We start from the raw sequence: 17,811 nt of genomic DNA, 5'->3' as shown, positions 1-17,811 counted from the left end.
GTGCGTGTATGTATGCATGCATGCATGCACTCACATGTATATATATATATAAATAAATACGTGCATGCGTGCACTCATACTCGCATGTAAAATAAATAAATAAAAGAATTATTATAACTAAACTTTAATAATTGTTTTTTTTTTTTTTTTGAAAACTTGGTATCTGGCCTTAGGACCGACTAATTCAAGGGGACCAATCCCACCGCCCATTTGCGGGGGCCCCATTTAAAGCCAGAATTTTGTTTGCTCTGTATGGACTTAACCCACCGAAATTGGCACCGGTGGGAATCGAACCTGAGACCTTGAGAGGAGCATACTCCAAGGGTCTAAGCCAACACCACTCGACCAACCCCAAGTGGATTAACTTTAATAATTGTTATAAATAAATACGTGTGTGATTTGATCCTCTCATCTCTCACAATAAGATGTTCTCTCACTTAAAAGTTCCCCTATATATATAGACTCTTATGATTTTTTTTTTTTTGAATGGAAATTATATTGAAATATTAATCAGGAATTACAGAACCTTTATCTTTTTGGATAAAAAGCTAAATGCATGTGGGTACACAATTGCTCCACTCACTATTGGGCTCATGTTCGGCCCATTTAGCCATCTTATGGGCAGCCCTATTAGCACCTCTAGGAACCCATCTAACGTCGCCATTAGGGTTGATCTTTGAAAACAATGCAATAAGCATATTTTTTGTGACATTAATTAAGGTTGACCACAATGATTGTAGCCAGTGCCAGGACCATCTGAAAGGAAAAAGTTGTAATTGAATATGACAGGAGGGTAATTATAGTCATATGCTACAACGGTTTCTGGTACCCAACCATCTGTTCCATTCCTATATAAGTACAGTTTGCATATTTTGTCAATACATTGTCCTGGTACATCAAATGACATTGTGCTGCACTTTTTAAATGGCCCAGAATCAGGACCATCTAGTCTTGGAACAAATAGCTGCAATTTTGTGTATCAATCAATCAATATACATTACATTAGTCAATTGAAAGAAAAAAAATAATACATTACTCCATTGGTTAGTATAGATTATAGAAAAAAAAAAAAAAACCTCAATGCTTTCAAAAAATAAAAATAGAGAGAGAAAATAAAAAACCTCAGTGCCATGAGCGTCTCCGAATAAAAGACTAATATGATCTTTCGTATACGTTGGAGAGTCGCAACTTGTCTTTATGGTGATCAGGTAATCGCATCTACCAATGGAATCACCTCTACCACCGATCAATCTAGTCTCATTTATCTGAAACATTTATAGCTTTTCAATTTAATAAGATACAATAATGTTTATACAATATGAAATTATTTAAGATATACATTCATGTGTGTATATTAGTGACTAAAGTTTTTTGAGAAAAAAAGGACACTATTAATGAAAAACTAACAAGTAGTGTATGTTTATTAACCATGATATTGATAGAATCACGATGAATCATCGTGATTTTGCTAAATTTGCGCTCAACCAAGACGTATATACACTTCGAATTATTTTTAATATTTTTGAATTAAAGGGTAGTATTATTCCCCTGTGTGGATTAATATTTCAAAATAAAAACAAAGATGAGAGGATATAAAATAAATTTACTTGTTGTTGGGTTTGGTTAAGCATGGAAGATAGATTCATTTGAAGTTGAGTGCGAGTGACCAATGTTGGTGTTGCATGTGAGAAGACAACGATGATGGAAAATGTGATGATTAAGGAAAGATTTTTCATGGTTTAAGCAGTTATTAATTACTTGTAATATTTTTTTGTGCTTCAATAGAAGAGAAATTAGGAGTACTTAAATTGTTACGATATTTATAGGCTTATAGTATCATTAAAAAGGCCAGGGGTAATATTTAACTATACCATGAAATTGGTAGTTGGTGTGAATGTATGTTTATATTGTTTCTAGCATTTATTTAAAATTCATGATGATGATTTGTTGGTGTTATATATTATTTTTATGAGACGTGAATAAAAAAATGTATAAGTTTTCTATTGGTTAATTTGCCAACTCGTAAAAAGGAGGAGCGAAGAGGGCCGAAAATTTCAACTCGACCACTTAAATTGGTTTGGCTTACTCCGTCTAATTTTTTACGGAGTAATTGTGGGATGAACTTATCTGTTTCGTCAACCCCTTCAGTTCAAGTGTCCGCTCATTTTTTAAGTACATGTTCGATTGTTTATTTGAGTTTGATTTTAAAATATTATCTTAACGGATGCTATGAAAAGCAATAAATTTAAAAAATATAAGATTATATGTTTGCTAAAACCTTAAATTTTCATTCCATTCCTAAATAAACAAATAAAAAAACAGTAAAGTCATTAAGTTGTCTAGTGGTGAAAAATTTGGGTAGTATACTAGATATTTTGTGTTCGATTTTCGGCTTCATTATAAAAATAAAAATAAAAAAGTAGTGTGGCTCCTTTTAAGAACCAAAGGATTTGTGAGCAGATGTAATTCACTAATTCATTTGCCTTATAAAAATATCACTTAATAATTGTTGATTCGGTCCATTCGTAATAATTTGTTTATATTAACTTTTTATTATTATTAGTCCTCTAGTTCTTAGTAAAAGGAAGTTTGGTAGTTTAGAATTTGACCGCGAGATTAGAAAAATCTTTCCAAGAATTATTTATTGTTGCAATGAACAAATTTAATGGTGTTGAGTTGAGAGTTGTCGTATTTTCATTTTTATAATAGGTAAATGATAATTGCAATATGAAAATGGTTTTTTTGGCAATAATATATAAAATAAAGACAAAGTAAAAATATTAACACTAATATTTTCTTTGTTATTGCAGCAAAAAATATGAAAGGACATATACCTAACTAAGGAAAAAATAGAAGAGAAAAAAAGAAAGAACAAAAGGCAAAAACTCATTAAAAAGGTTATGTAACATGCATGTATTATAACAATTTCAATGAAACACATCAACTTTGCATCATCATCGCTCCAAAGATTCTCCAAGATTCACGTATCATGAGCAACATTAGAGGGAGGAAACACAACTGATGACGGATCGTCATACTCTTTAATCCATGCCTATTTGAGCAACATTAGATGTATTTTAGTAGGTTTTAAGCAATAAATTCAAGAGAAATCTATTCAAAAGCAGGATTACTTGTTCTCTAAGAAAGCAGGAAAATACAGAGTTACACTACGCTGGGGGCGTGGGACCTGACCACGCGCGGCGTAATTCACTGACCAGAGAGGGGTTTTTCACAAGTTTAACTATGCCCGGCGTGAAGGATGATCACGCGCGGCGTGATGAAGAATTTGAACTACGCTAGGGGCGTGGGGATCATCACGCGCGGCGCAATAGAGCCAAAGTTGAAGACCAGAGCCTTCAGATCTCATCACGCGCGGCGTGGGGCAGTTAGGCGCGCGACGTAGGCAGGAATATTGCAACCACACGCGGCGTGGTAGATCTGGCGCACGGCGTGGTTGTATTTACTATATATTGAAATCTCATTTTCTGGTTCAGGGTTGGAAATTCTGCTACTGTTCATCTACAATCTGATTTTTGAAGCATTCACAGTTGGATCCTGAATTTCATAGGATAGCTTCAAGCACCTCAGCAGCATGGATTCTCAAGCCATGAAGTTGAAGCTAGGAGGCGAACGAAGCAACATGAGGAGCTAGACTTCTTGTGAAGGTAGGATCTAAGATAGCTTAGGATGTAGAATGATCTGATGTAATCTGCTATATTGTATGAATTTACTCTTGTATAGTGTTTACTTAATGCAAATCTGTACTTAATGCCTTATAATCCTTCATTAGTGTTATAATGGATTTAGATTTGAGTCACGTATGAGAATATTGATTTAATTTCTGAACTGAATTGCATTAAGCACTCGAGTGTTTCCGGTCGAGAGATTGAAGCATAGAGTGTAGCGAACGATCAACGCGCTTTCAAATCATTCGTTGTAGGTAGCTTACATCCGAGAGATCGGAGGAGTATCGACAACGAATAGAGTGGATTTTGACAAGAGATTGCGATTCACTAATTTGTTGATCCAGTTGTGAACACTTGAGTAATTTCGTATGATATGGTAGATTGCATGTGATTAAGATATAGACTAAGTGATTCCGATGGTTCTACCTCGCTTTTCCACTTATTGCATAGCACGTTTTTCTTACCATCAATTACTCAAACAAACCCCCAATTTATGTTTTCTTATTGCATGATGTTTATAGACATTATTATACTTGTTTAGTCGCGCAATCTCTGTGGATCGACAACTCATTTTTATTACTACGTGGCAATTCGTACACTTGCGAATAAGTAATCAACAACAATTACCGATGAAAATGAGTCGAGTTAAATTAAATTTGGTTCAACATAGTTTGACTCGATAAAAATTGGATCTGCTTGAAATTCAACTCGAGTGCATTATGATATGTTTATCAACTCGAATTTTGTGCGATTAAAGATACAAAAAAATCCAGTTAAGCTCAATAGGTCAAACCAAATCCATCTTTATAGCTTGAATCAAATGGACCAAACGAATTTTAAAAAAAGACCACATGTTTTCTTTCAACTTTATACTGATCAAATATCAATCAAAGAAAAAATTTAACTAAGGGCATATAATTTACATAAGGTCCAATGACCAATTTTCTTAGAAAAGAGAAATTTTCTCATAACTCTTGGGCATCTCTTATTTATAGTTGTTAGACATCTCTTGTAGTGCTTAGGTGATAATTACTCATTATTCTCCGAAACCATACACCTACCTTAGAGATGAATGACAAATATTTTACATTCAAAATCACTTCAAACTTGCGATAGCACGAGACTTTTACTGATAAATTAAATAAAGAGAATAATATATTCTTATTAAATTATTTTTATCAATTATTAATGTATTCATCGTTGCCCTATATATAAAGTAGAAAATGTCAACTTATATGATACAATTGAAAGAAAAAAAAAATATCATTTAAAGGAATGTAACACTAAACTTGATTAGAAAAAAAAACTACGTACTAAACTTAACCACAAAAATTGTAGCCATTGTTGTAGTTAAATATAACAGATGGATAACTATAGTCATATATAGCGACAGACTCTGGAATCCAACCATCTGTTCCATTCCTATATAGATCCAATCTGCATATTTTTCCTATACAAGTTGCTTGTGCTGCAAATGACATTGTGTCACACTTATTGAACGTCCCAATTTTTGGATTATTTAGTCTTGGGAAAAATAGCTGCAAATCAAATCAATTAGCACCATTAATGTCAATGTCACAAATTTTAAAATTATCTGTGCAACAAAAATTATATATTTATGGCTAATTCTTGGAATTATAGTAAAGTGTGTACCTCAGCGCCATGAACGTCTCCAAATAAAAGACTGATTTCATCTTTTGTATATGTTGGAGAATCACAACTTGTTTTTATGGTGATTAGGTAATCACATCTACCACTGTATCCATCCTTACCACCGATCAATCTAGTCTCATTAATCTGAAACATTCATATAGCTTTTTATTTTAAGATACAAATAAAATATGAATTTATCTATTATACGTGCACATTCAATGTGTGTACACTAGTGAGAAATGTTTTGAGGAAAAGGAACATCAGTAAAAATAAAAAGCTATTTTGAGTGCATGTTTAAATTTACGGTGAAATTGATAGAATTATGGCGAGACAATTTTGTTAAACTCGTCATCACCAATTCAAATACGATCTTAATAATGTTTATTATTTTTGAATTAAAGGGTAATCCCGTATTTGGATTAATATTTCAAAATAAAGATGAACGTATAAATTAAAATTTTTAAGTAAAAAAAATGAACGTATAAAATTTATTTACTTGTTGCTGGGTATGATTAAGCATGGAAGAAAGATTGATTTGAGGTTGAGGGCGAGTGACCAATGTTGATATAGCGGTGATGGAAAATATGAGGATTATTAAGGCAAAGGCTTTCATGATAAGAATACAAGAGAAGGAGGAACACCTAATTTACTAGTTTAGATATTGAAATTTTCTACTAATTGTAGCATTATAAAGGCCGTGGGCAAAATTTTTTTGGGTCCAGTAATCTAGTCACACACTAGTATAAAGTGTGGAGAAATCTATAATCTCAAATTTGAATATCAGTGTCTTCAATAATATCCTTAATAATGGAGAAACATTTGTCAGGAGAAGTCGACCCCTTAAATGGATCTCAGTTATTTTGAAGGGATTAGTCTCTGCAGTTGCGCGCGGAGGATACCTTTGATTTACCAAAAAAATAATATTCTTAATAATTATCATCTGAGCAATATAATGTTTTTAATCGACCTCTCAAGTTGGCCTATTCCGCCGAGTTTTAGACGGGTTAATTAATTAAAGAAAGGTTGTCCAATTTATTATCTCTAATTCAATGGCCTTCTCTTTTTTAGGTATAAGTTCATTTGCCTCACTTTGGTTTGATTTTAAAATATATTAGCTTAAATATATCTTAACACAGACCATAAAAGGTAATTAATTCAAAAAAAGATATAGATGTATGTCTTCTGAAACTTTAATGGCTTAATGGAAGAAGCAAAGGTTGTGGGAGGAATATAATTCACTAATTCATTTGCTTTACTAAAAGATCACTGATTAATTATTGATAAGGTCCATTCATCGTAACTCTTAGTTGCATACTCACTCTAAAGGCCGAAACTAAATAAACTAGACTGTTTGCCCCAAAAATAAATAAATAAACTAGCGCGGACTCGTGCAATGCAGGATCTATTGTGTTGATTTGAGAGTTTTTTTCTTATTAAATAGTTTAGTCGTTAGAATTTCAACTTTTTTTAAGATGAATAAGTGGGAGTACCAGGATTCAAACTCCCGATCCCTACAGTAATTTGCAATATCTCTGTCAATTAAGCTATGCTCACGGGAACATTGGAAATGATAATTGAAATATGAAAATAGGGCAAGGTCCTTTTATCCTTGTATTCTTCAATTATTACTCAACTATCTAAAATTAAAAGAAGAAAAAAAGAAAAAAAAAAAAAAAAGAGAATTCTTTGATTTGTAAGGTTGCATTTGTGATCAAAATCAATTAATTAAATACAAATAAAGATTATGTGTACATACATGAATCTAGTTTAATGGCTAAAAAATTTATCTTAAAAATGAATAAGTAGAGTGTCCGAGATTCAAACTCTGGCTCCTGCACATAAAATGTGATGTCTCTACTAACAGAGTTATATTCGCGGGGACTAGAGTTATGCCAATTAATTGTTATATGTGTTGATCTTAATTGATAAATTGATTTTTCTTAATGACTAAAATGTTTTATTGTGAATATGTCATGGTATCATTGATATATCATATATATACCCCCGTTCATGGTCATTTTGTGTTTATGAAATACTAGCAAGATAAATTGTTACACCTCCAATGGTGTAGTACTTATTAGGTACTCATGGTACTTATTAAGTACTATCATTGGAACAATACTCATTTAAGTACCTAATAGGTACTAGTTCTACAATAAGCATTAGTACCTATTTTGTTTTCGTGTGTCCCGTTTATAATGATGTATAGTTATTGGTGAGATGTGTCATTGGTAGGACCTATTTATAACTTTTTAAAAGATGTTAGGTGGAGGGATTGAGTACTTATTAATTACTATTATTAAAAAAATATAGGCTAAATTGCAGTTTTGGCCCCCCACGTTTCATAATTGTGCGATTTTGGCCCCCCACGTTTCAAATGAGCGATTTTGGCCCCCCACGTTTCATAATTGTGCGATTTTGGCCCCCCACGTTTCATAATTGTGCGATTTTGGCCCCCCACGTTGACTATTTTGACCAAAAAATTGATGACATGAAATATTTTTTACACGTGTCTTAATTGTATTGGCCAACCAAAATTTATTATTTATTTTTTTAAAAAAAAAAAGATAGGTTTCAAGAATTGATTATGCTATATTGGTTTCACGTGACCTATCCTTTTTTTTAAAAAAAAATAATAATAAATTTTGGTTGGCCAATACAATTAAGACACGTGTAATAAATATTCCATGTCATCAATTTTTTTGTCAAAATGGTCAACGGGGACCAAGAAATGCAAAATGGGCCAAACGTGGGGGACCAAAATCGCACATTTGAAACGTGGGGGGCCAAAATCGCACAATTATGAAATGTGGGGGGCCAAAATCGCACATTTGAAACGTGGGGGGCCAAAATCGCACAATTATGAAACGTGGGAGGCCAAAACTGCAATTTAGCCAAAAATATAAATGAGTGATGTGTAGACGTGAAGCGCAGTTAAATACTAAAAATGAGTATTTCCATTGTGGATGCTCTTAATGTCTTATGTTCAAATTGGTAAAAACGTTTAAGTTAGTTGATTAATAATAATAGATTAATTAACATTAACGTGAACCCAAAAATATCGAAATTCAATCTCCAAATCCATCTAGACTTGGTAACCAACACTTAGCAATAAGTTGATCCTTTATCAATCTTTAGTTGATTCTACATTATTGATTTTGCATCGGTTGATTATGGTTCGATTAATGGAAAAGTAATTTCACTTCAACAGAGTGACCAATGTACATGATTTGATCACTAATTAATTTTTTGGTTAACCAGGTATAATTAACTTCATTTTACTAGCCAATTAAAAATTGTGTCCATTAGTAGTCTAAGAGACTAATGTAAATCTCATTAAAAAAGGGAGTAATGTAACTTAATCATTCATCTTCACTAAATAAATATGTTTATTTCTTAGTTTCTTACAAATATTATTCTTTCTTTCTTTTTTTTTGACAAAACTTACATATATTATTTTTTTTTTGACAAACTTACATATATTATTATTATTATTTTGATAAAACTTACATATATTATTTAAACACTTATCAGTGGGTAAAAAATTTACACTTATACTATGTTTAGAAGGAGCTCTATTCGCTCGTCTACATGAAGCTACAAATTTTGGTTTACATACAGACATGATTTTATGATCGACTTGGTTTTGAAACGCAGAACCAAACACTCACTTATTCGGAGCAGCCTTATTTGAGGCTACCCAAGCCACATTAAGGTTTAGGGCAATAGTTGTAACCAGTGCCAGGACCATCGGAAAGATAATAATTGTAATTAAATATGACAGGAGGGTAATTATAGTCATATACTACCACAGTCTCTGGTACCCAACCATTTGTTCCTTTCCTATATAGGTACAGTTGGCAAATGTTGCTAATGCATTGTCCCATTACCTCAAATGAAAAAGTGCTGCACTTCTTAAAGGGCTCACAACCATAAGGACCAACCAGTTTTGGTACATAAACCTGCAAGTATATATATCAAACCAAATTAAGAAAAGTAATAGATGATTTAAGAAAACCTTTTTACTAAATTATTCATGTAGTTCAAAATTGTGAATAAAAACAAAAACTGATGCTTTTCTAGATAAAATTGGGGAAAAAACTATATATCTTGAAAATAATTTGTACCAAAAAAAAAAAAAATTCTAAAATTAGTATATAAAGAGTACGCATCATCTTACAACCATTTTATAAGAATGAGTTAAAAACTTAATTTTCTTATAGTTATTTCTCTAGGGCAACGATCAATTAGAAATGAAGAGTATAAGAGAAAAGCTCGGTTGGAGTGACTGAACAAAGTCAGAAATTAATCCAAAAAAAATTGAATTTGAGAAAAAAAAATAGCATACTCTGAAGTTTCAAGCCTTCACCGCTAAGTCAACCCCTGAAGGGTTAACATGCATGTAATTTAGTCATGGTTAATTAATGGAAGTGTAGAAAAGAACCTCAATGCATTATAAAAAAAATTTAAAAAAAAAAAAAAAAAAAAAAAACCTCAGCTCCATAAGCATCTCCAAATAAAACACTGATTTCATCTTTTGTATTTGTTGGAGAATCGCAACTTGTCTTTATGGTGATCAGGTAGTCACATCTATTGGTGAACCTACCCCTATCATGATGGAATCCACCTCTACCATCGATCAATTTGGTCTCATTAATCTGAAACATGCATACATACAACACATATAACTTTGTCATTTAAGATACAATAAAATGTTAAATAGTTTAAGATACACATTCATGTGTACATGCACTTGTGACTATAATATAAAAACAAAGATGAGAATATAATATAAAATAAAATTTATTTACATGTTGTTGGGTATGGTTAAGCATGGAAGATAGATTCATTTGAGGTTGAGGATGAGTGACTAATGTTGGTGTTGCTTGTGAGAAGGCAGTGATGATAGAAAATGTGAGGGTTAAGGTAAGAGCTTCCATAATTTAGTACTATGTGATTACTTTGTAAGCCTTTTTTGTTCTTCAAAAGAAGAAATGGATGAACACCTAACTGGTTTAGATATTCCAACTTCTATTATTATAGCTTTATTGCTTTATAAAGGAAAGGAGAAATATTAAACTACGTACACCATGAGGTTTAGTGGTCGGAGAGGTCGTTACTTTTTTTGTCTTTTTTCAATTGGTGTATTGATCATCTTGTTTTGTATTGTAAGAGTCCTTTTGTACTTCCTTATAATATTATTTTGCTTATAAAAAAAACTACATCATGAGATTAGTATTTTGGACTAACCACCATGAAATTATGTTAACGATACACTATACTATTTTTAATATTATATTGATAGTGTGTGAAAATTAAATTCAATAAGATAGATTAAAGATTTAATTGCATTTTTTGTCTTTTAAATTTTGCAATTGTGCAATTTTAGCCCCGCTTTGTATTGAGCAATTTTGATCTAATATTTAAATGTAAAAGTATCATCAATTATTGATTGACACATGTACAATTGTATTACTAAAAAAATATTATGGTCCTGTTTACAATAGTGCTAGTAAGGGATTTGAGTAACATGCTTTAGATTTGATTTTTACTAGCCCATTGAATAAGTGGCAATATTATTAAGACATTTATTTTTAGAAATGCGACAATTATTAAGAGAAAAAAAAATATTAGTTTAAATGTTAGTAATGAAAATATTAGCTTAAATATGCCACGAAAAGTAATTAAATTAAAAAAGACGCAGATTCTATGTCTTTTGAAACCTTATTAGCTTCATTCCAATAAATAAATAAATAAGAAATTTTATGGCTTCATGGAAGAACCAAAGGGTTGTGTGAGGAATCTTTTTTTTTTATTGAAAGACTAACGGTTGATTCCATGAATCTATTTTTTCTTTTTGTCTTACTAATTAGTACTTTTGAAATGTTTTTTAGACTTCTTTTATGTGAGCATTGCCTATTATCTAACATCTAACATAATGAACAACCAATTAACCATGAAAATTTGAACCTGCAAATTGAACTTGCAAACTACCTAATATAATTGAACCTGCAAATTACCTAAGAAAAATGCAAATTGAACCTACAAACTACCTAATATAATTAAAGGAATGGCATATAAATAATAGATAATAAAACATCAACAAAGGGTTGAATAACCAACAAAGTCCTATAAATTAAAGCCATTACTAACATAACTTAGAGTAACAAGTTTTTATTCAAATCTCTAGCAACAATGTCACATTTTTCATTTTTAACCCTTATTATTTTATTCTGCCCTTTTTGCTTAATAGCTCTTTCTCATGCTTTAAACAATGGTTTTAGTGTTGAACTCATCCACCGTGATTCTTTTAAATCACCACTCTACAACCCCACAGAAACTAAATTCCAAAGAATTTTCAATACTATGCGTCGTTCTATCAATCGTGACATTCATTTCAATAAAAAAAATTCTTCTACTAAAAATTATGTATCAACTTTGGCTTCCGATGACGATATGTATCTGATGAGTTATTCAATTGGTACCCTACCATTTAAGGTCTATAGGGTCTATAGTTTCATAGATACAGGGAGTGACTTGGTTTGGCTTCAATGCAAGCCTTGTAATATATGTTACAACCAAACCTCTCCTATATTTAATCCTTCAAAATCTTCCAGTTATAAAAAGATTTCATGTGTTCTTCTAAAACATGTAAATCTATGGGAAATATCTCTTGTACTCATGATGATGATGCTTGTGAATATACAAGTAGATATGGTGATGGATCAAACTCACATGGAGATCTCAGTATGGAGACTCTTACATTGAATTTCACCTTCGGCTCTAGTGTATCATTTCCTAACATTCTAATAGGATGTGGACACACCAATAATATGTCCTACAACAGCGGTCATAGTTCTGGTATAATTGGATTTGGACCTGGACCTATGTCACTTATAAACCAATTAGGCTCTTCAATTGGTGGGAAATTCTCCTATTGTTTAAATGGTGTGCTTGATTATTAGTCGAACTTATCAACCAAACTCAATTTTGGAGATGCTGCTATTGTATCTGGTGACAACGTTGTTTCAACTCCTATAGTCAGACCTACAAGTGGCATATTGGACTACTACCTAACTTTGGAAGCATTTAGCGTGGGAAACAAAAGAATAAAATTTAAAGGGTTCAAACGAGAAGGAACAAATATTTCTACTCGAATAATCGTAATTGACTCTGGTACAACCGTGACTTTTTTGCCACATCAATTTTACACTAAATTGGAATCGGTGGTTACAAATGCGGTTAAACTAAAGCGGGTTCAAGATCACACCGGTTCATTTAACCTTTGCTACAATACCACATCTAAACAATCAAATTTTCCTGTAATTATTGCACATTTTAGTGGTACAGATGTTAAGTTAGATACAAAGGCACCTTTCTTGCAATATTGAAGGTGTTAATTAGTGTCATATCTGCAAGGTGTCTAAATGTTAATTAAACACCAATTGCACAAAATCTTATCTATATTCTCTATCATATCACCATAAAACATTATTAACATGGTAGAATTATGATGTCTTTTCAGGTGTGAGTTGAGTTTCACATTTAGAACATCAAAATATCACCTAATTAATTAACTTGAATTGGTCTATAATTGAACGAGGAGTCATCATTAATATTTTCAAACCCAAAAATAAAAATTCACTCCACATATATCACGACCACCCCAAATAAGTCTTAATTTTATTTATCGAAGTCGGGTTTGTCTCAAAATTTGCCATCGGGTGAAATTTATCCGATTATCCAAAACATAGAATAATTTTTACTACCACTTTTTTTTTTTAAGAATAATTTTTTTCTTATATTTATATTTTGACTGAATACAAAAGTGACAAATACTAATTGTATTTATATAGTTATAGTTATTAATGCAAAAATGCATTCATTTTCTTAGGTTCTTACTTATATACACTTATTAGAAGCACCCTTATTTGATATACATAATATATTGCTTCTATATTTCTTGATCATTTGATCTTAAAGAAATACAATAACCTTAATATATAATATATTTAAGGAAAATTAAACAACACTAATTAAGCTTTATCACAATAGTTGTAGCCATAGCCAGCATCCTGAGGAATACCAATGTTGTAGTAAAATTTGATTGGTGGATTGTCATAGTCATATGCTGTAACAGTCTCTGGAATCCAACCATCTGTTCCATTCCTAAATAAGTATAGTTTGCATATTTTTTTAATACATGGTGCTAATATTTCCAATTCATTTGTTGTACACTGCTCGAATGTCCCTGAATCTGGATCGTCCAATCTTGGAACATAAACCTACAATTATACATATATATCATTTTAATTTGGAAAATGCTAGACAAATAAAAAAGATTACATAATTTCTCCTGTTTCTAAAATTGCGAACACTTTAGAAACGAAGAGTATATGTAATCAAGTAGCTAGCGAAAAAGTCACAAATTTTGAAATTGAGTTAATTTTATTTGGGCAACAAATATTTAAAACGGGAGAAATTAACATGTATAGATATAGTAATTAATTCTTCATATTAGAGAAAGAAATTACCTGAGAGTCATGAGCATCTCCAAATAAAAGACTGATTTCATCTTTTGTATATGATGGAGAGTGACAACTTGTCTTTATGTTCACCATGTAATTGCAGCTTCCACTCAGTTTAGTCTCATTCTAAGCATGGAGAATTTTGGTATGTAAAACAAAATCAACACTAATTATTATGAAAAGTTAAGTACTATATATCTTATTATCATGATTATGATTTGAATTAAAAGGGTAGTATTTCTCTATTATATATAAAAAATTATATATATTAGTATTTCTATACATCGATTAATAACGATTTTAAATAAAAGTTTTTGACTGCAATTTTGAACCACGACATAATTTGTTTTTATGTTGCCGAAATTGCAGTACGACGTGCATTAGCACACTTAACTTCAAATTTTTGCAAAATTGAAGATCGCGATGCAACCACAATTTAAAATGTACAATTATAGAATTACTAATTTTGGAAAAGAAATATAAAAGAGTGTGTGTAAAGTTATTTACTTGTTGTAGGTTGGAAGCTGATTGGTTCAATTGAGGTTGAGGCTCGGTGACTAATGTTGTTGGTGTTGCATGTGAGAAGAAAACAATGATGGAGAATGTGAAGATTAAGGCAAGAGTTTTCATGGTTTAGTATCTACTTGTGACCTTTTTTTGTGCTTCACAAGAGAAGAATGCTTCTATCATAGCATTAGAAAGGCCAGGGGCAATATTTAAGAACATCATCATAATGCTAACAATATGCTATTAAACACGTTAGTTGATCCTAGTGGTGATTGACGCTGAATTTAGTAGGGATGACCACAGTTCGATTTCCGTAAGTATAATTAGGGGAGACTGAAACCACTTGATGATAAAACTATTCTATGAGCTAAATTAGACAGTCCAGTAGACTGGATGCTAGATTTGAAAATTTACGTGAGTTTAATTTCTTAGTAATTAATTAAGGGTAAGATTATTAAAATTCTTATTGTAGGTCCACCATCAATAAGAAAACTTATTTTATAAATATTATGACTAAATTATGTCATTTTTAACCGTTCAATTTGTTTTAGTTTGATTTTAAAATATTAGCTTAAATATGTCTTTACACATGCCATAAAAATTAATTAATTAAAAAATAATATAAATTGTTTGTCTTGTAATATCTTAATGACTTCAAGGAAGAACCAAAGGTGCGAGGAATGTAATTCACCAATTCCTTGCTTCAGTGAAAGATCACATTAATATTGTTAAGAATCATTTAGGAATAACCGTCAAGGGCTTAAAAACGAATTGTTTGTAAGAATTTTAGATTAATTTTTTATGAGACCTAATTTATTTTACGGTCGAACTGTGGATTATCAGACTCCTTCTCTTGAAAATTATAGGATGAAAAAAATAAATTTTTTTCAATTTCGCTTACTCAGATACACCGAGAAAGGGTGTAAAAGTCCAAAAAGAAAAATCGAGAAAGGGTGTGTTTTTTTTTATTGAAAAAATAGTGTGTTACAATAGCTAATAAAAAACTTGGCCGTTTGTTACGGATTAAAAAAATAGTGATTTTGATGTAAAATAATTTAGAGATTAGTTTTTAGAGATTTTTAGAAAAGTTGAATTTTACTTTGTGTTTGTTTATTATAATAAGGAGAATGTTAACTTGTGCCCTTAAGGCACATGTTAAGAAAGCAAAAATAGAAATTATTAAATGCTAATTTGTGCATTTTGACTTTTGAAGCATTAAATTTCTTATATCATTAAATGTTGAATTTCTATTTTGGTATATCTTAACATGTGCCTTAAGGGCACATGTTAACAAGACCCTTATAATAAAAATCACTTTTTTAAATAAAATAATCTTTAGTTTGTTTGGATAGAACTTATAAAAATGATTTTTTTTAATCATAAATAACTTTCTTCTTTTAACATTTCTTTTCTCTCTCCTCTAAAAAAATCTATTATTTTATAAGCTACTTTTAGTTGTTTCTCATTTTTAGCTGTTTTCTGATTATTTTTAGCTTCTGATTATTTTAAAAATCTGTAACAAACAGATGCAAAATAATTAAAAGTGATTATTTTTATTAAAAAAGTGATTTTTTTCTTCTAAAATAAGCTAATAATTAAAAGTGATTACTCTTAAGCATGCGGTTGTAACTATTAATAAATGATCACGCAATTCAATTAAGGATTCAAGTATGTGAATCTAACCACTAAAATTGACACACAAAGAAATATCATATTTGTTTCTTAATAATAAACAACACCATGTACTTACAATTCCTAACCACTAGTTTAATTCAACCATATTGGGTGCCCCATACTTTCAACGTCATCATAACACCACATTTCAACAGCAATTTTGTTCAAACATTGTAATGTGCATGATTAATTATGAAAGTTGTTTTGTGATGACAAGAATGGATTGGTGTCTTGTGAATCTACAAGTAAGGGAGTGTGAAACTTGTGAATCTACATATATTTTCTAGTTACTTACCAATTTCAATGATTTATCTTTGTTCTTCATGCTTGTTATAGTTTAGCAAATTGTAACTTGATTTTTATATTTGAAGTTTGAAAAATACTCTTTGAATATAGGTCATCTAAGATAAATCATCTATTTTGTGTTTTTTTTTTTAAACCAATCATCTATTCAAATCCACCCAATCCAACCCAAAAAAGTGGATTGGGTCGGGCAAGTGGGTGGGTATGGATTTCAAAAATGAAAAACCCATAAAAAAAATTGGATTGCGGGTAAAACCGGACCCAACCCAAAAAACCCACTTACCCACTAGTGCTATGTTTTTTGAAATATTTTTTATGAAAATATTAAAGATTTTTCCATTTGATCATTAAATATTTTTTATATTGAAAATAAGTTATACTATTTTTTAAGAAAATAGAAAGATTGAATAATTTTTATAAACAAATATGATAATTTATCGCACTATTTAAAAAATAAAAAGAAAAACTTGAATAATTTTCATGAACATATATTATAATTCATCATTTAGTCATTTGATATTAAAAAAAGCAAAAAAAATTATTTGGGTAGCAAACTATCTAACCCGTAAATTAGTGGGTTTACACGAAAAATATGTGATTATTTTTTATAGTGAAAAAAGTTACACTATTTTTTAAGAAAATAATATGGTTCAGTTATTTTTATGAAAAAATATGATGATTCGACATTTAAATATTTAATATAAAAAAATAGAAAAATAATTTGGGTAACCCACTACCCAACTCAATCCAACCCGAAAATTAGTGGATTTACCCAACCCGGCCCAATGTTATAACGGGTGGTTATTTTCCTCGACCCAATCCGGAGTATCCTATGTGGTTCGGGTTTTGGTTTTGGTCAAACCCAACCCAATCCGGCCCACGTAAACACAATAGATTCTATTGTGTTTAATCATTAGGAATACGTTTAAATTTAAAAGTCATAAAATAGTGTTAGGTGTGTAATGTGGAAGATGCAGGTTTAATCATTAGAATATTTGATTGATGAAATTTAATCCCAACATATATCTATCTCCCTATTATTTCAAATTAATTTTGTCTACCGTTTGTATTTGTACTTTGGATTTATGAAACAAACCACACAACCCTTAACTTAAAAATGAAATTTTTGTTGAACAATATCAATAAATATCACATAAGTCTACTCTCAAATGTTTACTTGATTTATACAACTTTTAAGTTAATTTACATTTACATTGACATTGCATATCTTTTAAACTCCTGGCTATGCTCCTAAGCAAATGAAACATATAATATCCAAGGAGAGGTCTTTTGCACCCCTAACACCGGCTTGGATGTATGCATGCAGAAAAACCACCAAATTTGAATCGTCTAAATGTGTGTTTTCGAACAATTTATGTGGTTCTAATATTATTTTCTACAAACATGAAAATGAGAGTTACTTTTGTCGTCTTACTGGTTATTCGAACACTGTCCGCAAC

At 30.8% G+C, this 17,811-nt stretch overlaps 4 protein-coding genes and 1 pseudogene across 4 annotated transcripts; 1 reads left to right on the top strand and 4 right to left on the bottom strand.

Annotated features, from left to right (window-relative positions):
- Positions 1-470: 470 nt before the first annotated feature.
- On the bottom strand, positions 471-1,847 carry LOC123899070 (embryo-specific protein ATS3B-like). Its single transcript, XM_045950126.1, has 3 exons — positions 1,608-1,847; positions 1,122-1,265; positions 471-964 (listed from the first exon to the last, which is right to left on the bottom strand). The coding sequence occupies exons 1-3, from the start codon at positions 1,734-1,736 to the stop codon at positions 716-718; spliced, it is 522 nt and encodes a 173-aa protein (XP_045806082.1). The 5' UTR covers positions 1,737-1,847; the 3' UTR covers positions 471-715.
- A 3,038-nt stretch (positions 1,848-4,885) lies between these two features.
- Positions 4,886-6,155, bottom strand: LOC123898788 (embryo-specific protein ATS3B-like). Its single transcript, XM_045949800.1, has 3 exons — positions 5,836-6,155; positions 5,340-5,483; positions 4,886-5,224 (listed from the first exon to the last, which is right to left on the bottom strand). Exons 1-3 carry the CDS (start codon positions 5,950-5,952, stop codon positions 5,006-5,008), a joined length of 480 nt encoding a protein of 159 aa, XP_045805756.1. The 5' UTR covers positions 5,953-6,155; the 3' UTR covers positions 4,886-5,005.
- A 2,678-nt stretch (positions 6,156-8,833) lies between these two features.
- On the bottom strand, positions 8,834-10,497 carry LOC123898306 (embryo-specific protein ATS3B-like). Its single transcript, XM_045949229.1, has 3 exons — positions 10,151-10,497; positions 9,833-9,997; positions 8,834-9,301 (listed from the first exon to the last, which is right to left on the bottom strand). Exons 1-3 carry the CDS (start codon positions 10,277-10,279, stop codon positions 9,050-9,052), a joined length of 546 nt encoding a protein of 181 aa, XP_045805185.1. The 5' UTR covers positions 10,280-10,497; the 3' UTR covers positions 8,834-9,049.
- Positions 10,498-11,316: 819 nt separating this feature from the next.
- On the top strand, positions 11,317-12,801 carry LOC123893991 (annotated as a pseudogene).
- Positions 12,802-13,168: 367 nt separating this feature from the next.
- On the bottom strand, positions 13,169-14,576 carry LOC123893992 (embryo-specific protein ATS3B-like). The gene is made up of 3 exons (XM_045943847.1): positions 14,375-14,576; positions 13,874-13,993; positions 13,169-13,624 (listed from the first exon to the last, which is right to left on the bottom strand). Exons 1-3 carry the CDS (start codon positions 14,495-14,497, stop codon positions 13,376-13,378), a joined length of 492 nt encoding a protein of 163 aa, XP_045799803.1. The 5' UTR covers positions 14,498-14,576; the 3' UTR covers positions 13,169-13,375.
- Positions 14,577-17,811: the final 3,235 nt, after the last annotated feature.

Source organism: Trifolium pratense, linkage group LG7, assembly GCF_020283565.1.
Source record: "Trifolium pratense cultivar HEN17-A07 linkage group LG7, ARS_RC_1.1, whole genome shotgun sequence".
NCBI classification, from domain to species: domain Eukaryota; kingdom Viridiplantae; phylum Streptophyta; class Magnoliopsida; order Fabales; family Fabaceae; genus Trifolium; species Trifolium pratense.
Note: the sequence above shows the minus strand (reverse complement) of the source record. Positions and strands in the feature narration are given on the sequence as shown.